A 24,062-nucleotide genomic window follows, 5' to 3' on the forward strand; every position below is an offset into this window, starting at 1 on the left:
GTAAGATCGAATGTGGAATGCGAAAAAGAATTGTGTGAAGGTATATGCGAGATTAAGCAGAGCTATACACGAAGACATCATTTGAAGGTGAAGTTAGGTTTTTGTGGAAGCATATCAGCATTACACCGGTACTGAATCCAGCATATGAAGATGCTATTTTGTGCACTACATTCTTATTAGATTTAACCATCCAACTGTAGTTAGTGTGACTCCCATTTTGTGATTGAGCAGTGAGCTCTAGGCTGTTGGCCTTTCTGCATGTGCAAACCCCATTTATGTACACTTACTATCTACAGTAGTATCATCTGATTGTGGGTAAGGTTTCCCACCATGGTTTTTCCCCTTACAGGGTTTCCACGTACAAATATTGGTGTTATATGTTGTGGATGACTTTGTGTTTATGTTTCATGCATTAATCTTTACCGGTATAGCAATTAATTGTTAACACTGTCTACCGGCATACTTAACTGGTTTACCGGTATTAAGCATTAAGTTGGTTAAGTTGTTTTTGGTTTGAATTTAGTTGACAACTGATTCACCCCCCCCCTCTCAATTGTCTCCGGGACCTAATAAGGTTAATCTGAACCTCTCATATGCTTAGTTCGGTTATTGAATGCTCACTGAATGAATGTCAAAGTTCTGATGTTGTATTTAATAGCATGAAAACTCAATTTTCCCTTGAAGATCGCACTAGATTGATGCAAGTATTGTGCTTAAATGGCTAGTGATGCTTAATTTAGTTATTTGGAGGTGTCTGTCTGTTTACTAAATCTGCTATCTTAGTTAAATTTATATTTTTTGTATCTCTCTCTCTCTATATCCCTCTTTTTTCCCCTTTCTATCAAGAGAATCCGCAGTCCTATTGAAAACAGTATCAACCCAACTTAAACCATTTGATAAGCAAGACCATTAAAGTTTTGGAGAACTCATCCAACCATTGCCTATTTCACCGTAAGTCCCCCTTGTGTTTCCAGCAAAACACATCAAACCACTAAGCAATCGCAGTCAAGACCTGACAAACGAAACCTTGAGGTTATCCCCTTTGATCAAGTGCGAGAAATAGCATTAGGGATTTCCTTATCTCAAGAGAGGATAGGATACTCAGCAAGTTTATTCTATTTTGAGTTGGCCATATGGAGTTTGCAGCAATGCGACTTTAGACACGTCAACAGTATCCAATTTCTGCAACCAAGCTCTAGTTGTAACCCCAATAGATCCATCATAAATGGGTATAGTGATCTTTCCCAACTGTTAATGTATATCTCTCCTTGGTTGATCCTGATATCTTCTTCCTCTATGATGATCATTCCTGTTTTCATATCATAACACTCCACGGAAGATATCTCATGGCGAATGACTAGGTTAAGAGCATTATATTTTGCATGATACCATGCCATCTCTTCCTCAAATGGATCCTCTTCTTCTCTTTGCGAAAATTTGGCCCTGAATGTGTTGGTTGGTAAATTGATTGAAACTCCATTGGCGGAGAGACTTCTTTCAGCACCATTTGGATTATACCTTCCAGCACTCAATTGTTGATTCGTTCCTCTCAAAGTCCTCACAATTTCTGCCATAGACTTCCTCATGGTGGACTAAAATTCTTAGGCCAATGCTCTAATTTCATTCCTAATGACCTCCTGGGGATTGGTTTCCTCACTTCTATCCCCCATGACATCTTCCTTTCTCTTTTCTCTTTGCTGTTACCTGATGCCCCAATCATTTTTTTGCATGAATCTACATCACACACACCCACAGGCTGGCAAAAAAAAGTGGCTTTGACACCACTAAAATAACTTTAATCTATTTAACCAGTTTCAGATCTTTGATTTCAAGTTAAATCTTCACCACAGCAGTATTAATTTACAAACGGTACTGCTCAATTTGTCCAAAATTATAAAAAGAATTTAATTTCAAGAACTAAAGTTTCAGTTATAGAATGGATATGCAGCAAGTTTAAAATCAGTTAGCAGTTAATAAAACCTGATCTAGCCGAGGCTTTCAGAATGTGATTGGCCTTCAACTTCCACAAAATCTAGCCTCCCCAATGACAATTCCTGATCAGATCTAGGGCTGGTTAATGAAAAGGTTGAGAGCTGATGTAGATCTACCAATATTGGCTAGAGTCTTCCTTCCAAGCCTGCCCAGTAGCCTGAGGCGTGAAACCCTCAGTGAATGGTGCCCTAAACACCCTAATTCTTGAACTCCTTTTTAGCAATCTGTCTCAAGGAAACGCGCCCTTCTCTGTCTGTACTCTTCTAGGGATTTAAATCTGAAACACCACTTTGATCGCTGTTGTAGGTAATCAGACCTCTTAATAAAAATATGTCAAAACCTCCACTCTACTATTCACTATAGGCTGCAATGACCCCCGATTAATGTAAATATAATATCCTGATACCTTATTCTTGTCAAATACACAACAATTTTAATTATTAAAAAATAAATAATTATTAATTATTATTCATTTTTTATATATATATCACCTTTTAATCAAATGCTACAAATAACATGAGGGACAAATAATAATTAATTATTATTTAATTATTATTCATTTTATATATATATATCACCTTTTAATCAAATGCTACAAATAACATGAGGGACAAAAAATAATTAATAAATAAAGGATAAATCTTGGTAAATATTAATTAATAATGATGAAACAAATAAATAAGAAAGTGAACCGTAATTTATTAAGGATAAACCAATAATGTTAAGGATAGCGTTGGAGCCAATAATGAATTAAATTAAAAAAAAAAAAAAGAGAAACCTTAAGTCACGAAAGGATTAAACTAATATAGGCAAAGTATATATTAGTCATGCACAGGAGTCACACCCCTTGACGGGAACCAAGCCAAATACATAAGACCACGGGGTTGCGCTAAGCAAGGAGGGGGATAGGAAGAAGGATAGCCACGTTGGAAGCAAAATCGTGGAAGGAGGGAAGCGTACCCAGCATATCCAGGATACACCTCCAGCAAGTAATCGGTAATTGGTTCACCCTAAACCATAGTAAATATTTCATAAATAATACCGTAGGATTCGAATCATACTACAAGATAGACTTAAATAGAATAGCCGATAAATAACAGAGATACATTCTAAATTGACAGAGATGCATTTAGAATCAAAGTTGCAAAGATACATTCAGAATTAGCATCATAGAGATGCACCCAGAATTGAAATAACATTTCTAGAAACAGAGATACATTCAAGATTATATTATAATAGAAATATATTAGTGACGTTAAAAAAACAAATTACCATAAGATTGTAGAGATACACTCAGAATTAAAACAGAGGAAATAGAGATTGCTTCAGAGGAAATTTACAGAGCTAGGAATGAGGCATTTCAGAGCAGAGTTGAATGCCCCGATTCCAAGAGGAATCCAGAGAGAGATTCATAGGGAATCTCTTAGAGACAATATATATATCGTAGAGATTAATCATATGCATATGTTAGAGCTAGAGAGGCTTGAGCAGGGGTGGGATCTCTGCCAAGCTTGAGAGCATTAATGACTTCACTCATTAATAGAGATCCCAAATAGAGACCTAGGAGGACGACATCTTGGACTGCTCCTAACTGAGAAATGTTTCTCAATAGAGGGTTGGGTCAATCCAGGCAAGGTCCAACTAAGTATTGTATCCTTTTTATAGATAACAATAAATTAGTTTAACATTAATTGTTAAATATGTAGAATAACGTATCGCAGTCTTTCTTGTATAATTGCGCAAATAAATATATATATGTTTAATTACCTTTCATATTGTTTGTATACTAACGTTTGTGTGCAGGACTTGGACGCCTAATAATCCAATCCCCAACTGGGAACATTACATAGGCCCTCTGATCTAGGGTAGTGACATGCCTCTTGAGACTGGTGTTTGACAGCCATTTTATTTGCCAGATCAGTTGATGAGCATGCCCTGTTGATGGCAATTTTAGTCAATTGGTCTCCAAAGGATCACCCAGCAGCCCTATGAAATTCCGCCCAGCACTCCATCTTATGGCCCAACAGTGATTGGAAATGTTCAAATCAGCAAATGGATGACCTGCACTCATCTTATGGCCCAACAGCGATTGGAAATTATCAATTCAGCAATTGGATGACCTGCCACAGGTATAGTCTTGATGCAATCCTTCAAAATGTGGCAACCACCTGTAGATTAGACCTGTTTGAGGATATCATTGTAACTAGGGTAAGAAAAAGCAAGTTTGAATAGGAAAGTTGATCAGAAAAGGTCAGGGGTTTCATCCCAACCTACTAGTGTAACGAAGGTTTTCGTCCCACCTAACCAATTCAAAAATCTCTCCCAAATTTCCAATCAGTTTTCTAGATAATAGCAACCTATATAATATGTACATATATTGGCAAGGGTGCTAGGGCCAATAATTTGGTGTCTTCTTTCAAAATTCAAATTTTACTTTATTTTTATTTTAATTATTATTATTATTTTTATATTTTATTTGCAAATGTAAATTAATTAATATGGTGTTTAGAAATCACCTTTTATTAGTTGCTGAGCGGACTCTGCTAGAAAAGCGACATGATATATTAACACCAAGTTACATGAACAAATCATTAAAAATCATTAATTAACCCTACACTACTTCTCAATTACAGCTTATGTCATCAACTGTAGGAAGCCGAAAAACTATTCCAACTGAAAAGGCATTTCAGTATCTTATTCCCTTAAAGACCACTAAGAGTCCAATAAGATCAAAAACCAACCTTTATTTGTCTGCTTGGAAGGTCCTGATAAAGTTTGTTCCATGTTTGAATGGAGAATCCCATGTAATGAAGAATAGCTTCTACCAACAAGCAGCCACTCAATGCATCTCCTGTTGCTTGATTGATCAACTTACTGACTGCCAACAATCTTTGAACAGCCTTGAGCTGCTCCAAGCCTGGAATCAAAAGTTTTCAGACAAAAAGTAAGAATAATAAAGGCTTCAACAATTAAATTACCAACAGAAATCATAGATACTTGGCTAAAAGCAGTCATAATACAGTTCGTAGAGTCCAAACACAGTAAAACCAACCTGTTGAAAAAGAACCAAGCTCTTCATTCAAAGCACTAAGCCATGCTAAGAATTTCTCAGAAAACAAAATAGTTCCATGTCCATTTGCTTCAAAGTATATTCCAATATCATATTCAGCAGCCTTCTCATGTAAGTATTTCACTCCAGTGAGAGTGAACACAACTTCCAACCCAAGATACCTCAAGTAATTTGTGGAAGCTCCATTAGCATAAGCAGTCTGCACGATTCCCAGCTTAAATGAATGGCATTTCTCTTGGAGACAGTTCAACTGCTGGTTGATGAAAATAGCAAATAGAGTCAAGATTTTATCACCATCAATAAGATCAATGCTCTGCTTTTCCAAGGATGAGATATAGAAATAAACAAGTCTGTCTGCATCACCATCAAAGCTTGCACACCTATTCATCAATAATTTACAGAAGCCTTAGTACCCATGGGAGTTGCATAAGACACAGAAGAAATGCATTAGCCTGGGTGAATCTAGAGGACAAGTAATCACCTTTTTCCAACATCACCAACTCCAAATCCACAGGGAATCACCTTCTCTTTCTGCACAAAGTCAGCCCCAACTCTTTCATTGAGGCCACCTTCCCCTTCCTTGCCAGAGTTCTTGATCTGCATTTCTAGACCCTCCAGAAAAGACAGCAACAGAGACAACTTTTCTGCACCCACTCCATTGGCTCCATCTACTACCACATCTCCTGTATAAGGTTCTGATTCGAGCACTTTGAGGCTCAATGACATTAAAGTCCTGCAAAGGAATTCATATTTACTAGATTCTAAATGTCCACTTTCAAGCATACAGATAGAAAAAATCAGTCAACAAAAAATTTCAGAAATTGTGTCCCTTAGTGCATTTTCACAGATAAGACTACAATATTGCCATGTCTAATATGAAGATTGTGCAAAGTACCAGACAAAATTTACCTGAATGAGCTTGAGAGTTGTGTGTAATAATCAAATTCTGTTGCTGGCGTAGATCTGTTTCTGTTCCGGACCATCCAGTGAAGTTGTGGAGTTGTCAAGATACCCATGTCTACAGCTACAACTCCTTTTACAGCTCTAATTCCCTTCAGCAGCACCAACTATTAGTGATAGCGATCGTAAAGGAACAAAGATACATTACTTCTATGGTTCAAAAGATATAATTTAAATCATAATAGGTCATTTATCTTGCACCGATTCCAAACGTGCATGTAGAAGTACCACTTCTTACTCGCATGGCAGCACCAAGTAGTGACTCTCCACTAGGCCTTGTGTCTCTTGCTACAAGTACCTCCCCAGAACATGCTTCTTTGAATGATATACCTTCATTCCTCATGAACTCCTTAATTGTCTGAAAAGAAGCAATGTGATCAATAACTAGATAAATTTGAGGAGTTACATGCAACAGTATACGCTAACCATGCATGAATCTTCCTACCAATTTATTTTAGTGGATAAAACAATGTAAGAGATGTCTGCTCCCGCAGCTAGATACATTTTATTAATAATTTTGCAACACATTAACAATCTCAAACTCACTTGTACAAAATCCTCTGGATTGACAGCATTTGCCAAGGCCTCAGCAAATGGTTCCCAGTCCTGGGTCAACATGCCACCTCCTGGATCTGCAACCTTCACACCATTGTCAGAAGCTGGATTATGTGAGGCTGTGATCATTAGTCCAATAACAGATCCACTTTTCAATGACCTCAGAGCAGCCACAATTCCAGCTCTGAACACTGTTGATGACAAGAGTGAAGCATTTGATCGGAACCCTGCTGTTCCATAAGCAAATTTGATACCTAAACATATGCAAAGCAAGTTAAGAAAAATAAGAAAGAAGGAAATATATGGCATCCTAATCAAAGCAGAGAAGATCTGGAATATGTTAACATACACAGAAATTAAATATTGTTTGTGCAAACAACAGCAGATGAATTTTGATCTCACTGCTAAATGCCACCTACTAATGTGTTAATGACTGTTTCCATCAATTGGATGCAAACTAACCTGACTGAAATATACTTATCTTATATAATGTAAAAACAATCACAATTAAGATAAGGAATGAAGGGCAGTGAATGACAGCTAAAATGTTAACAACTGATTCATTAATATAGCAAACTGAACATTAAAATCTTCTGAACCAGTCAACTTCTCTCCAAAAGTTGGTTAAGAAGGGAAACATCCTGCTCAGGTATTTGTTTTGTGCTTACATTTGGTGAAAGAATGCTGCAACCAGAAACCATATTTGCATTTGGTATAAGAAAACTACAGTACTAAAAAAAAGACAAAAGTATCAAAACAAGCTCCTGCCCTATGTACTCAATTATAGCCACAGCATGACCCACTAAGTTGTTCATGTATTTTTACTACCCGCAAGACCCACTGTGCCAAAATTAGACTATTTTACAATTTCTAAGGATCCCTACACTTATGAGATAACAAAGTAAAAGCTAAACCAAAAGAACACTAGTTTATGATTTCTAAGGTTTCCTACACTTCTGACATATCAAAGTAAAAGCTAAACCAAAAGAACAGTAGTTTACAATTTCTAAGGGTTCTTACACTTCTGAGGAACCAAAATAAAAGCTAAACCAAACGAAGAAAAGAAAATATCCATAAGCAATAGAATGAAAAGTTCGTAGGTTGCATCTCAAAAATTGACATCCTGAGAAAAACATGCACCCTAGGAGACCATCCGGTATTTAAAAGAGGTCTTCAAAGAAAAAACGACCTGGGATTGTTTACTATCAAGGAGGACCTATATGTTGAATCCATGGAGAAGCCTTTTTAACAATCAGCAGCATCTTAACTTAAGTAGTGAACTAGAAATATCATCAGAATGAAAATTGAGAGAAGGAATATCTTAGCCCTGATAACTGATAAGGACAAGGAAACAAGAGACATCGAAGAAATAGAACAGGAAGCATCAGGTGGGAAATAAGGAAGAGGAGCAGAAAGCTAATCCCACCATGTTGAAAATGGAGATCTTGGAAAATTTCTTGTTAACAAGAAACAACAGAGACAGAAAGAGAGGGATTACCAGTTGTTCCAACAGAAAATAAGAGGAAGGCACTGCACATAGATAGCTTTCATAGAGGCAGAGCAACAGAAGCAAAGTGACTGCAAAAGGAAGCTCAATAAACGATTTGCAGGGGCACAACTATAGCTAATAGACATTCTAAAAGGAGGTAGAGAAGCAGTATTGAGAAGAAATAAAGTGTCTATCATGGGATGTAAAGGACCTCAATGCCCTAAACAAAATGATACTGCTCAAAAGGCAACCCCAACTAATAACCAAAGTTTGCCTTCATCCAAGAAACCAATTTTGGTGCTGAAGAAGTTGATGATCTTTTGAAAATATATATTAGCCCCAGTTGGAAGATATAGCAGCATATGCAGTTGATGAAAAATAGGGCTTAATTACTATACAAATAAAACTTAAAAGAAACATTTTATTGTCAAGAACAGAAATTGGATTTGTTGCAATTGCAGCCCTTTCAAGAGAACACTTAAAGCATATATTTCAATTTTTTCTGGCCAATGTCCCTGGTAAACAAGCACAATTGCTAAGAAGAGATAGTTCAAAATTCAAATTCTTATGATCTGTAAACAGAGTGAATATTTCACTCACTGTTTGTCAACTATGGAATCCTCCTTTTTTCAACGCTACAACTTCTGCCAAGCATTGTATATTCACCTCATATGGATGTAGTTACAATCAAACATGCTCATACCATATGTAAACAGAAAGGATAACACAAAACAGAAATTGAATAGTCCAAATAGAAAACATATAATAACTGAGACAACTTGTTTACCACAGAGATACCTTGAAAAGGGAAAAAATCTAGCAAGAGTGAGCACACTGCTCCTCATTTCAGTACGCTTCAGTCAAATACAGATGAATACAATTGCATCGTGGGCTACAATGGCTATGCCAATAATACACAACCCCAAAACACCTGCAATGTACTTCCAACACCACGAAACCCTGCTTCAATGTTTACAACAGTCAAAATGGGCAATCTGAATGCTAAAATATGAGAGCCAATCCCTCTAACTTTCTTTACAATAAACATATACCTCTCCTATAATCTCCCACACCAAAATGGAAGATCGAATGCCAGGCACTGCCTGCACTGTAGTGAATTTGTCACTTCCATAGGAGGCGATTTTGAAATTAACATGGTCAAGGCAAAATCCCCGCAGTTGATGATAAAAACACAACATGTACAAACTGGCATTTTCATCAAAATTGGTTTTCTGCTCCATTTCGTCATCTGCAACTTGTTTCATAATATTTTTGAGAAACCCCAGATCCTTCCAAACCTGTCTCTAACAAAAGTGCAGATTCCCCTTCGCTATTTCATCCCAAACTTGAGCAATTTACTCTCCACAATGATTCCTAGGCATCAACTGAAGTTGACATCATTTTGAACCCATGGTGCAGCATCTCGACCCAATTTTTCAGACTAGCTTACATCAGTCCCAGAGGAAAAAATTGTATTGGAAGAAATTTAATTTCCAGGTCAGATAAAAGAAGCAGCAACCCTGGGAGCACCCAAAATTAAAGGGATTTTTTGAACTTTGATTCACAAAGCCTTTTGTGTGATGTTCCAACAAGACTAGCAAGTACTCATGGACTAACCAAAGAGCAGCATTTGGCAAAATTGACTAAAGAATTGACCTTTTCCTAGAACCTTCCAATTGTTTGTAGGATAACCAGATCTTGGAATCTAATATACTGAAAGCATCAAGGTCTGATCATGCCCCCATCACTCTTCAAATAAAATCTGAATATCCTCCCTAGGAAAGCCCGTTTAAGTTCAATCAAATGTGGCTGAGAGTGAAAATCCTCTAAAATAAAATACAGGGTTAGTGAAGAACCCACCTGTGTTTAAGGATCCATTTTGTACCAGCTTGCAAACAAACTCAGCTGCCAAAATTTATCTAAAAGAAATTAATATTAACAGATTTGCCAATATATTTAAGCAAAACGAAACCCTCAAAAGAGCCCTGTAGAATATTAACAGCCAAACACATGAGTCTCGCCTTATTGATGAACTATGTAGAATGAAACATTTACCTTACCAAACTGGGATAAATCTCTGCCAGAGAAATTTCTTGGTGTCAGAAGTCCAAAGAAACTTGGCTGAAAGAGGGAGATTATAACACAAATGATATCATCAAACTATGAAATCCAGAAGGTAGGCAAACGCAAGTTTCCAGATGATTAAATGACCTCCACCTCAAAGGATATTCACTAATAGGCAGTACACTTTTTTCTCTCTTCAAATCTACTTACTGCAGAAGACCAGGGCAGATCCAGAGCAGAAGATGAACTCCATTTTATCCCTTCCACAATTTCTCATAAACAGCAAAATAATCACTTTTACTCTCCCTTTTTGGCAGAATTTTGAGAGATAGCATTCAGAATGAAAGGAGATAGGGTTCCTGGACAAGATGGCCTTTTCCCATCCCTTTTTAATGCCTTTTGGCAGACAGTCGGTAAGCATATGACCCAGTCCCAAAAATCAAAGGTCCTTGATTCAACTGTGCCCCTTCTGTTAAAACCTAAGAGGCCAAGAAGACAAATGTAATTTTTATTGATGATTTCATACTATTCCTATCTGCAACATCATTTCTAAAGCAGTAAATAAAAGGTTGAAAATGTTCTTACTCATTCTTTCCTTGGATAAAAATAGTTTAATCAAGGTTAAAAATCTTGGACAGCAAAATCTTCATATATGAAGCAATTCATCCAGTCCTTTTCAAAAAAGTTTGACTGCATGCTCATCAAATTCAAAATGAGAAAAGGTAATGGAGATCTCTTAAAAGTTCTTGTCAAATTTGAATTTTCTCAGTAATAGTGCCAATGCATTTACAATTGCATCTCAAACAACCAGCTACTCAGTTCTCAATATAGGGGCATTTACTCCTACCTTGTTGATATTATGGCTGATATTTTGTGAAGGGGCCTATCTCATGGCAACTTATATGGTAGGATAGAAGACCAATTACATCCTCAAGTGTACCATCCTCTTCTTGCCAGCAATTTGATGATAGTATCATCCATACAGGGGTAGCGGAAGTACAAGAAACCAAACAGCTATCTAGAATCCTAGACATCTATATGGAAGTGGCTCAGGAAAGGGCAAGGCCTATTTTTCAAATGTCAAACCAATGAATTGGATCATTCTATAACTGGGCACTCCCTTATTTTCTAGCAAATTGCCTTGTATAACAAGCTTGTCATAGGTTCAAAACAGTGATATCCATATGGTATCATAAATGAGTAACACTAGCAGGAGTAGGAAGAACTGGACGCTTAAGATTAGTACTTCAGACCCTTCCCATCTATCTTTTCTTTGACTAAAGAGTGCCATGCATTGTAAGAAAATAGATCATCAATGTGATATTTTTTTGTGACAATGCTACTAATATGAAGTAGAAGGTTCCTCTTCATAATTGGCCTTTATTTAGCAGACCAAAAGAGTCAGCAGGTAAAGGAATCAGAACTTTAAAATTTGTAAATAAAGTACAAGGAGCAATCTTGGTTATGCACTTGTACATTGAGGAATTCCAGCTTTAAAGCCAAATACTCAAATCTATGTATATAGGTGAGTAGTCATTTAAATTGGGAAATTGGAAATGGTATGTCAGCCAGTTACTCTTTGATTAGGTGCATACCTCTTGACAGGACCTCAGACCTTCAATAATTATAGGAAAAGCTCACCAACTTATGGGAGAACAGCATTTGAGATTATTGACCTACCTTACAAACAGATAGTGGAGCAATAAGGAAATGGGAAGCTATAACAGCTGAAGCGGGATACCAAAGTTATTAACTTACTCCTCTCAAGTAGTACCTTGAGACCATCATCATCCAGATATAACCTGACAGATTGAGATGGATGGGTAACAAGTTTGGGTCCTACAGTCAAAGATGGATATCAACCAGCTCTCACTAACCTAGGGATGGATCAGGCTTGGCCCAATTCATCTTCAAAGAGAACTCCTTTAATAAAATGCCTTCAGGCTTTAGTTAACTAGCCATTAAAAACAAATATTAACAAGTATAAAGAGGTAAAAATAAAAAATGAGGTTGCTTGGTCCCACCAAATGTATTGTGTAAAGCAGCATAAGTAGATCAACTTCTCTTGCTTTCTGACTTTTTTTAGCAATCTAGTGGTGGGTCCTGTTGTGACCCTTTCACACATCACCCCATTCCAAATGGGGACCCCCTACATTTTTGTCCTCTTGGTCTTTTGCTTTTGAGTTTTTGGGTAGTCTAGCAATGATTTCCTCTAGTTCCTAAGTATTTGGGTGAATTTTGATGATTTGTGCTAAGTCCAGAGGCAAGCATAGTCTGTTTTTAGGGTTTCTATACCACTAACTTGGAAAGGAAGTCCGTAATCTTGAACATAGTGAAATTTGGCTAAGTGTGGAAAAAAAAATCTTTCAAAGGGCCTACCAATGAAGTTTTTAGTGCTTTTCATGAACTTACTATTTTTGGTAAGTTTAACTGTGGCCACAATTGGCCTAAATTTGAGTTTGAACAAACTTACTATTTTTAGCAGCGTTTATTTTAAGTAAGTCTATTTTTAGTAAGTTTCACTGTGTCCCCATTTGCCCTAATTTTGTGTTTGGTCAAACTTACTATTTTTAGTAAGTCTATTTTTGGCAACAGATGAGCACTGACTACAGGACAAATGACCAAGGCATCGACTTACAAATCCGGTAAGATGAACGAAGTAGGCAGATAATGGAATTTTGGCAAGTCTGAGAATCCTCCTTCAAGATCCAAAAGCTAAATCAAGGAACTCTCCATGGGCACAAATGTCAAGAACGGGAGGATTCCTCCCAAAAGGAAAAATCCTCCTCCAAGCTCTAAATGCACTAGGAAGTGCCTCCTTGGCGCAAATCCCAAGGCATGGAGGATCCATCCTCTTTCTCAAAATCCTCCTTCACCTTCCATATGCGCCCAAGCACTCTCAAGGCGTGGAACTCAGAAATTTGACTATGGGAAAAATCCTCCTTCCCCCTCCAAGTGCGCTCAAGCATTCATGCAGGCATGGAAACTGAAATTTGGCTAAGTATAGGAAAATTCCTCCTTCCCCCTCCAAGTGCGCTCAAGCATTCATGCAAGCATGGAAACTGAAATTTGGCTTAGTATGGGAAAATTCCTCCTTCCCCCTCCAAGTGCGCTCAAGCATTCATGCAAGCATGGAAACTGAAATTTGGCTTAGTATGGGAAAATTCCTCCTTCCCCCTCCAAGTGCGCTCAAGCATTCATGCAAGCATGGAAACTGAAATTTGGCATTGTATTTGAATATTCCTCCTTCACCTCTAGAATGTGCCCAACTTCAAGATGGCAAGAAATGATGAGATTCTACTAAGTATGGAGAAAAATTCTTCACCACCTCTCAATTGCGCCAAGGATTCAAGGATGGAACTGTTGAAATGATTAGCTAGTTCGGACCATATTTTAATGATGTCATGTGGCAATCAAAATATTATCTTATTGTAATAAGGTTAAAGTAATTTATGTCTAATAGGGCTGGGCCCAAATGTAACATGTGGTTTATATCTAATAGGGTTGTGCCCAAATGTAACGTGTGGTTCATGTCTAATAGGGTTGGGCCCTAAAAGGAAACGTGCCTCAACTTACAAATTATGTAGGCCCCAAATTTGGGTGCCAAAAGTGCAAATTAAATATGTAAAATAAAGGGAATTTGGCAAAAGCCGACTTGGGATATCTTGAGCATGAATCTTGTATATAAACAAGATTCATTCTACACAACTCATATCCTTATCAAGTGCAATCAGCCTTATGCAAGAACAGTCAACGAATCTGGCATGTTAGAGAGCGAATCCATTGGACAACTTGTTGGGCAAGGTGGTGCGCTATACTTCAGTGATCTCCCTCGTCAAGTGGTGTCGATATTCTGCTCTCTCTAAAGACATACTACAGCTGCATATTCTAGGTTCAGTCTGCCCTAGATTGGCACTCAATCAGCTAAGTAATCTGATTCATGTAATCTGCTTATAAATAAGGAACTGGTCTGAATCTTTGATGCTGGGTTTTTCCTCCAAGGGGGAGGTTTTCCCAGGGTACTTGTGTCTTGTGTTGTGTGCTTTTATTATTATTTCTGCTTATTCTCAGTCTGATTATAATTCAAGTAACTAGATTAACATTTGATTGCCTAAAATCAACATGGTATCAGAGCCAAGTTCGAATTAGGGGTAATCAGATTGATTGTGGTTGTTCCTCCTCCTTCCATTTCTGCTCTTATTACTTCATTCGAAATGTTGAACTGTCTCAGGGTTGAAGATAGATTGGATGGTGCATCCAACTTCACGTCATGGAGATTTCGAATCATGCTTGCATTAAATGGAAGTGATCTTGCAAACTTTGTGGAGAGATCTTTCATTGAACCTGTGGCAGAAGAGGAAAAGACTTCATGGAGGAAGAAAGATTTTCAAGCTCAGAGAATGCTGGTTGACTCCGTGAAGCATCATATTGTACCTATCATCTCCAAGCTGAAGACTGCCAGCAAAATGTTCAAGACATTGGAAGAGATGTACGAAATCAACAACACCAGTCGTGCCCTAGCTTTGAAGCAGCAACTTCATCACATCAAGATGATGAAAGGTGAATTCGTCATAGCATACTTCATGAGGATTTCTGATTTGAGAGATCAGCTCTCATCCATTGGGAAGGTTATTGATGACAGTGAGTTGACCATGCTTGCACTCGGTGGTCTTCTGGCATCTTGGGAGTCTTACATTCAAGGAATCAGTGCAAGACCAAATCTTCCCAAGTTCGATCATTTGAGAGCAAATTGCATACAAGAAGAGTCACGATTGATAGCAAGAGGAATTGAGCGTGATCATTATGATGTAGACAATCAAGTCCTTGCTTCACATATGGTTAAAGGCAAAGGAAGGAAGTGGGATAGAGACAGAGGTTCAGATGTTGCCCCTAAGAAAAGGAAGAAGGACTTATCTCACATCCAGTGCTTAAGTGTGACAAGTATGGTCATTTTGCTCGGGATTGCAAATTCAGGTCCACTCCTCTTGCTTACTCTGTAGAAGTTGGCATAGGGACATCTAAGGAGGAGCAAAGGTCAAATGAAGACTTCCTTTTCTAAAAGGAGGAAATGTTAGAGGGAGCTTGACATCATTAGCTTCAGAGGGAGCTTGTCAAGCTCAGAGGGAGCCAGTTTCTTTCAGCTTCAAAGGAAAGAAACTCATCTTTTGTGTAATAGTTTTTCATTCCACCCTCTGCGAGTAGGCATGGTGGTGATGCATTCTTCTCTGGAAGAAGTTTGAGGTGAAAGCCCTCGTTCCACCCTCTGCAAGTAGGCATGGTGGACCCACCCTCTACGAGTAGGTATGGTGGGCATCATTGAAGAAATTCCACCCTCTGCGAGTAGGCATGGTGGTCCCACCCTCTGCAAGTATGTATGGTGGGTATCATGGAAGAAATTCCATAATGAGTTCTTTCACCCTCTGGGAGTAGCCATGGTGAACAAATTATTTGTTTCATCCATGGGAGTAGCCATGGTGGTAGTCACTTTGAGACTTAATAGAATCCTCTCTAGCTAAGAGGGAGTGTTGAAATGATTAGCTAGTTCGGACCATAGTTTAATGATGCCATGTGGCAATTAAAATATTATCTTATTGTAACAAGGTTAAAGTAATTTATGTCTAATAGGGCTGGTCCCAAATGTAACATGTGGTTTATATCTAATAGGGCTGGGCCCAAATGTAACGTGTGGTTCATGTCTAATAGGGTTGGGCCCTAAAAGGAAACGTGCCTCAACATACAAGTTATGTAGGCCCCAAATTTGGGTGCCAAAAGTGCAAATTAAATATGTAAAATAAAGGGAATTTGGCAGAAGCCGACTTGGGAAAACTTGAGCATGAATCTTGTATATAAACAAGATTCATTCTACACAACTTATATCCTTATCAAGTGCGATCAGCCTTATGCAAGAACAGTCAGCGAATCAGGCATGCTAGAGAGTGAATCCATTGGACAACTTGCTGGGCAAGGTGGTGCGCTATACTTCAGTGATCTCCCTCTTCAAGTGGTGTCGATATTCTGCTCTCTCTGAGGACATACTACAGCTGCATATTCTAGGTTCAGTCTGCCCTAGATTGACACTCAATCAGATAAGTAATCTGATTCATGTAATCTGCTTATAAATAAGGAACTGATCTGAATCTTTGATGCTGGGTTTTTCCTCCAAGAGAGAGGTTTTCCCAGGGTACTTGTGTCTTGTGGTGTGTGTTTTTATTATTATTTCTGCTTATTCTCAGTCTGATTATAATTCAAGTAACTAGATTAACATCTGATTGCCTAAAATCAATAGGAACTGGAAGATTGATTATGAATGAGAGAATTCAAACCTGAGACTAGAAGAATCAAATGGAAATTGAAGGGATAAAGTGACAATTCGAATTTCAACTAAGTCTAGAGAAAATCCTCCATGTCATCTCATGTGTGCCCAAACGGAAGAATCCTCCACGAAATGGCGTCCAAACAAGAAAAATCCGCCTACCTATCTAATATGCACCCAAGACAAGGAGTAACATGAAGGCAAATTTTGAATGCGAAATATTTTCATTAATGAAATTACTATTTTGAACTAGGCATGATGAGCGGGGTCCGCTGGAACAACAAGTCAACTCTCTCTCAACAATAGAAACATGAAATGTGTTTTGGAAAGAATTAATGAGTTGCTAAAAATACCCCAGTACCAACTTGGCAGCATAGAGGGCAAATTCTCTATTTAAGGGAGGTATGAAGTTTCATTTTTCACATCACATTTCTGAGAAGCACAAGCAAGAGCAAGGCATACTGTGAAGCAAGAACATGGTTTTTCATCCACGAATTCTTTTTCTTGGAGGTTCAAATTTATTCCAAGTCTGGAATATGCAACGTGGAATTCTTCTCATGATGAATATAAAAATTCTTTGACATGGTTTTAATGTTAGTTATTTTATTTTGCCGGAATTTAGATGGCGAAGTCATAGGGGAAATGAAGCATATGACTTCCCTCAGTGGTATTGTGCAGTGACCACCAGAAAGGAATTCTTTGAAAGATCAAATAAAGAATCAGCTCAATTGAGGAAGGCAATCAAGAACATTCAGGAAGGAATCCTCAATACAGTTGAATCATTGTTCACAAGGAGACTGACTAATGAAGAGATGGCAGTGTTAATTTGAGAAACAAGCTGGAGGAATTCTTCCACACGGAATCCTTCTCAGAGGACAATTTGGAGAATGTTTCCATATTCTCAAGCATCATGCGCAAAACTCGGGAGGCAATGTTGAGATGGGAAAGGATTTTCTTCAAGTGTGAAAAGGGTATGGCCATTATGGAGTACAAACTCGAGACTGCAAGAAGTGTCTCTGTGGACGAGCTTGAAACCCTCATGATTGAATTTGTTGCATTTGCCGCTAGAGAGAGGGATAGTGGGTGTGCTATTTTAGGCAATGAGCTATTGAATGCTTAGTGGGCATGATGCCTCATTTATTGCCAGACCCACTACTTGTTGCCACAAGGGTTATTTTTGGTCAAACCCTAATTAGGGTTTGCATGGTGTAATGTCGTCCCTTGATTCCAATTTGATCTTGGCCATTCATTTCATTTTTGAAGTTTATAAAAGGGGTTCACCACCCTCATTTGTAACAAAGGGAGAATTTTATGAAATTGTTGATAGAAATTATCAGAATAATAAAAGTAACTCATTGAATTTTGGTGATTACTTGTGTTGTTTTGGAGTTTGCATGGTTTCCCTTCCTCAAGTAGATTAGATTTTCTTTAAAGTAATTAGATGAACGAGATGGATAATATTGTTTAATTGATTTGTTGCTTGGGAGGGCATTTGGAAACTGAATTGCATGGGATCAGTTGCATTGGGATAAGAATAAAAAAAGAAAGTTGCACATGTGATCATGTGAGCTTTCATTCATCGCATTCAAAGATCTCTTTGTTTGAAGTTTTTGCTTGAAAATAAGGTATTTTGTTGATTCTTCATTTATATTCCATTTTGATTGTTTTGAAAGGTTGCAATAGTATTGGTATGACATTAAACCTTTATGTGCACTTTGTTTCTTTCAATTTGAGTAAATATAAATTTATTGTGAAATTTTTGTAATTTTTCCAAACTACGAGGTTATTATGCCCAACTTTTTAAGAAATGATCAAAATGTGAAGTTTATGTATAGTTACTAGGAGACGCGTCATTGAGATCGATACATGTTTCCAATACCAAAGACATGCCCAAAGATGCCTCCATTTGCGAGGAGCAGCCACAAACATCTCCCGATATCTCCTCATGTCTCCCATGGAAATATAGGCATCTCCCAACTAGCATGGTTGCCAAGTAATAATAATTTTGAGCTTAGAATAAAATGGGTAGCAAGTAGAAAGAGGCATTAAATAGCAATGGTGTACATTATGGATATTTCATCACCAATTTTGTCACTGTCTATTGTGTAAATATTGTAACTATGAAATTAGAAGCACGCTAATAGTTCAAGTGGCACTTGGTACCTGTGCTCTGTCTTTTAAAGCACTCTCTTTTCATTCTAGCTAAGCTCTGGCAATATCTTTTCCTAACGTGTTAAAAAAGAAAGAGGGGTCGTAGCTCAAGGGTGCCGCCATCTGCTAAGCCTTTTTTTTAATTATTTATATTACAACTACATCTTTTGTTGCTATTACATACTATTAATTTATTATATATTAAAAAAAAGAAATGGTGTCTCCAAGTACCCCTGTCTCCTATTTGCAAAAATAGTTGTAATGATCAAAGGTATTTACAATTTATTAAATTTAATTTATTTTATTGTGTTTATTCACAATTTTTTTTTATATTAAAATTTAAAATAGTATATTTAAACAAAAATTCATGTATTTTAATTTATTTTTATATACTTTTTATTTTTTAATAACTGAAATTAGATATCTGATAAATAAATTTTTTTCTTATTAATACATCATGAATTTTATTTTTTTTACAACTTTAGCTCTATACTTATGTTTATATTTTTTTTGTTGCTATTAATGTTGTAGGTTGATAAATCATCACAATGGCATCCCGATCTGCATCCGCTTCAAACTCAACAAGTGCACCCGTTGGTAACCATGACCCCGCTTGGAAACATGGCATAATGGGACCAGTACCAGGGACTGTTATTTGTACCCGGTGCGCAAATGAGCAGAGTGGAGGCATCAATTACCTCAAACACCATCTTGCAGGCATTCCTTGTCATGATGTTCGGCCATGTTCAAAAGCTCCTGAAGAGGTCAAACGAGAGATGATAGCCCTCCTTGCAGCACTAAATGAAAAGAAATTGGCGAGGGCAAGGAAACAAGCGGCCATAAAAGAAGCCATTGCTCCTAATTTGTAATGTCTAAGTTGCCTAAATATGAAATTTATGATGATAAATTTCAAATACAATTATCATAAATTCGTAATAGTTATTACTTATTAGTTAGTAGTTAGTTATTGTATCCAGTTCCACTATCCGGCTTCGTATGATGATGCCATTTTGTAATCCATATGTATTGAACAATCACATTTAATAGAAAACACTTCCTCCTTATTTTTAGACTCATTTGATACATTTTGTAATTGAATTTTGCAAAAAAAATGTGTTTTAATAAAAACAATTGGTACTTTTTAAGTTGCCGAGTTTTTGCCGTGTACTCTCCGAGTCCGAGTATGTGAACTTCAGCTTGAATGGCAAGGCTGAAGCCTGGAACCTAGCAGAGAGCATGCAATTAACCTCTGAACTCAACATTAACAAGTTAAACATGAACATGACTCCATGATTATTATCCAAGTCATCTCTAAAGGTAAAACTCCCAATTGAGATTAATGAGAATGCAGACCTCCTAGCAAATGCAAGACATGTAAGACTTCCACCAAAATCTGTGAACTTTCCTCAACCTGTAACTGTGAAGGGCTTGAAGCTAATCATAAGAAAGACAATATAATTCAAATTAGGAGGATTTGGAATTATTTGAAGAAATGCCTGCAATCTGTAGCCTCATGGCCTGAAAGCACTGCTATATATGCCAAACTTGGTGCTTCAGTGCAGGGTACGTTACTATGAAAAACAATCTAAACTGACCGAAAGAGTTTTTTTCCTGATTTGGTTGATTATATTTCCCAAATAGGCATGCTTATTTCATGACAGGATTTTTCAACTTTCCAATAAAATAACTCATCCAAATGGGGTTGCATGAATTGCAATCACTTGTAACTTGTAAGTATGTGCAGTAATAGCTCTTTCTAGCAAATCCAGCAGGTGTGACTGACTGATAAAGGCTGAGCATTTCCACAAAAGACCTGGGTTCAAATTTCTTTAAATAGAGATGATAATAACATCATTGCAAGATATGCAAGATGATGATACAAAAACATGATTTACGAAGTATTTCTACTGGTAATGCTCCTAGGCAAACACTGCTGGATCCAGCAATCGGGCATAGGATTTTTTTGTAAATGCATTGAGCAGGCATACATACAAACCCCTCTGTAATGTAATTACGAACAATTCACATAGACAGCCTTGATATACGTGGGTGGAAAATGATTGAGAATGGACATTTATTCTCTTAAAGGTTTGGTTTGACTAAAATGCTTAGGCATTAGCACTCCTGTTTAGTTTGATAATGTTTTTAGGTGATATTCGGCTCTAATTTCAGTGGGTGTTCAATGCTCAATGTGAACCTGCATTAGTTATGTTGCAATGCCAGTTACACTTTTACAAAGAGAATATTGTCCACATAAGCATTATGATTATGTATGTGCACTACATGAATTGGAAGCTAGAAGATTCAAATTGTGATCTTAGTCTCAAAGGAGATCCAGATTGCTACATTGGAGTAAACAGGCAACCAGAAATTCAATGATATGGACTCAGCCAGGGGAATTGGGAGCTGGTTTTTTTAGCTCGGGTTGCTAATTTACACGTGACTTGATGAAGGAAAATTCAAGTTCATGATGACAGTGATAATGTACAGCTGATAAAGAACATGGTTTATAACTCCATGGGAAAGTTTCCAATTGTGGATTAAATCAAACATAACCCTGATGAACACCAAAATACGCAATTGCAAAATATAAAAACATTCAAAAGGTGTGAAGCAAAAACTCAACAAACTCTGTCCGTACCCTCCCAGCGTGTGACAAAACTGAACTAAGTGGAACAGGAAATGGAAATTATACAAATTACAAGAAGAAACAGATTTTGCAGATGTGGTAGGTATAACTTCACTGATAGAAATTTGTAAAGTGTGAAGGTTTATAGAAAACCAAGTGGAATTGTTTGATAAAATACCACAATGATTTATTGTCGCACGGGAGATAGTAATTACCAGTTGTGCATTCAATGGCTTTATTGATGAGCAATCTATACTGAACAAGGTCTAATTTTTATTTCACCCTTCGACACTTTGAAGCAAATAAACATGAAGAATGCCGATCCAAGCTTATAGCTGTACAATTATTGGAGCTTGGCAGAAAGACTGCAGCATGCACGCAAATTATTTTACAAAATGTCTTAGCGAACTACGGATGGATAACAACCATTGTTGTGCATCTACCCTAAATTACTTGTTTATAATGCTCAGGAGATTTCGAGCAATTATAATTAACAAATTCCGAGGTTAATTTCAACTGGGTTTTTGAAGAATGTGATCAGTTTAGCTTTTCCCGCTATTAAAAAATAAAAATTTGATTCCTTTTGGACTTTGTATCAAATGCCAAATTATTATTCTTAGCAGGTCAGTGAATCTCTACATTTATTTTCAGTGGGCAGGGATCATAGCCAAACCCGTTGATCTTCATAAAAAAGACAAATCACAAGAAGAAGAAAAAGATCGAATAAAATGCAATTAGAGTGGTAGATCACCTGGTGGTGGGGGAAAGGCAGAAGCAGACTGGAGAATTAAATGTATTGCTTCATCCATTCTCCTGCGCCTCTGCTATAACTGTTTTACAATTCACTGTGAATTATGTTTTAAAAAAATTACGCCATAGGGGTGAATACATCTCATCCGTTCATGCCTCCGCCGTCTTTTATTCGTCGCGACTGTTTTTTTCTGAATGCCTTGACGGATATTTATGTTCGAATATGCTGGTTCACGTTAAGGAGCCCTTAACGTATTCTCCTTAAAATAAACTGAGCGTGAGCTAGAATTTTTCGATTGTTTTTTTAAAGGTTTTTAACTGAATTTTGGCCTCATAATAACGCCAATAGGAAAAAGCTTAGCGTTCTGAATTATGAGGAGAATCGATAGGGGCATTTGAAGCTTATTTTTGTCTAACATAGAGCACATATATATTGCACCTTGGTGTGCAATAGGTATGTCGAAGAGTTGTGGATTCTTATTTAAGGAAATTTTTGGTTTTTTTTTTTTTTTTTCGCATACATTTGTGGTACATGAGATCAATTTTTAGGTCATTTAATAAATGTTGTTTTTGTAACAAAGGTCTTATTGGAGACGTTATAGCCTCAAAATAATTGTACATGTATTTATAGGGATCTAAACATGATTGTAACAAAGCCTCTAGATTAAAAAGTTAATTTGATTCCATTACCAGTAGTCTTGTGTTTTGTTTGCAATAGGGAGCTATGGAGAGAGAGGAAGAGATATAGAGGGAAGAGTGAGAGAGAGGGGGGTGATAAGATGGAGATGACAAAATGGAACTTAGGATACAAAAAAGAGGGAGAGATAAAGAGAGGGAGAAGATAGCCATAGATAGAGATGGAAGAGATGGATATATGGGGAGAAAGAGGGAGAGACTGAGAGAGGGAGAGATGGAAAGTAAAGATGGATATAAGAAGTGATCTATAAAGAGAGGTAGAGAGAGTGAGAGATAATGAGATAGAGATAGAGGGAGACATGGAAGAAGAAATATGGATGGATAATGAGATATAGATAGAGGGAGAGATGGAAGAATAAATATGGAGGGACAAAGATAGAGGGGCAATGAGATAAATATAAAGGTTTAGGAAGAGGAAGATATATAAAGAGAGGGAGAGATGAATGGATAGAGAGAGGGAGACATGTATAGAGATAGAGGGGGAGGGAGGAAGAAATAGATGGAGATGAAGATATAGTGAGATAAGAAGAGGAAGATAAATAGATAGAGAGGTAGAGAGAGGAAGAGGTAGAGATAAAGATAGATGGATGGAAAGGGAGGGATATAAAGGAAGAGGGAGAGAGAGAAATAGAAAGATATTTATGGCGAGATAAAATGTTATATATATATATATATATATATATATATATATATATAGAGAGAGAGAGAGAGGGAGTTGGAGAGGGAGAGAGATAGGTAGAGAGAAAGAGGTAGAAGAAAAGAGGTGGGGGAGGGATAAATAGCTCAATTTATAGAGAGGGAGTGGGAGAGGGAGAGGGAGAGATATAGATAGAGGGTGATACAGAGAGATAGATACAGAAAGGGAAAGAGATGGAAAGATAGGATGAGATAGAGAGATAGAGGTGTGGAGAGAGAGAGAGAGAGAGAGAGAGAGTATAGGAGAGATGCAAAGAGATATGGAGTAAGAGAGACAGAGAGAGGGAGAGAGGGAATGATATAGGTAGAGGGAGATATTGAGAGATAGAGAGGGAATAAATAGATAGAAAGAGAGAAATAGAGTGATAGAGATATAGAGTATGAGAGATAGAGTGAATAAGTGAGAGCTAGAGATAATGAGATACAAAGATAGAGGTAGTTCAAGATATGTATAAAAATAGAGAAATAGAGAGATAGAGATATAGTGTATAAGAGATTGATTGAATAAGTGAGCTACAGATAATGAGATATAGATAGAGAGGGAGAGAGGAGAAGAAAAGATAGAGATAGAGGAGGAAAGAGTGATATAAAAGCAATGATAGAGGTAACTAATAGAGAGATGGAGAGAGATGGAGAGGATAGAGATACAAATAGGGCGGGAGAAATATAGAGTTTGTGTGTGAGCGAGAGAGATATA

General features: G+C 37.3%; 1 protein-coding gene across 1 annotated transcript in view; it reads right to left on the reverse strand.

Annotated features, from left to right (window-relative positions):
- Positions 1–22,276, reverse strand: part of LOC131067023 (phosphoacetylglucosamine mutase) — a 68,995-nt gene extending 46,719 nt beyond the window's left edge. The window contains exons 1-7 of the mRNA XM_058001957.2: positions 21,975–22,276; positions 6,569–6,831; positions 6,261–6,380; positions 5,972–6,114; positions 5,544–5,795; positions 5,045–5,442; positions 4,734–4,909 (exon numbers count right to left, since the gene is read on the reverse strand). Coding sequence (XP_057857940.2) covers positions 4,734–4,909; positions 5,045–5,442; positions 5,544–5,795; positions 5,972–6,114; positions 6,261–6,380; positions 6,569–6,831; positions 21,975–22,032 — 1,410 coding nt within the window. The 5' untranslated portion in view covers positions 22,033–22,276. The remainder of the gene's footprint in view (positions 1–4,733; positions 4,910–5,044; positions 5,443–5,543; positions 5,796–5,971; positions 6,115–6,260; positions 6,381–6,568; positions 6,832–21,974) is intronic.
- Between the last annotated feature and the right edge of the window lie 1,786 nt (positions 22,277–24,062).

This window comes from Cryptomeria japonica, chromosome 3 (genome assembly GCF_030272615.1).
Source record: "Cryptomeria japonica chromosome 3, Sugi_1.0, whole genome shotgun sequence".
Lineage (NCBI taxonomy): Eukaryota > Viridiplantae > Streptophyta > Pinopsida > Cupressales > Cupressaceae > Cryptomeria > Cryptomeria japonica.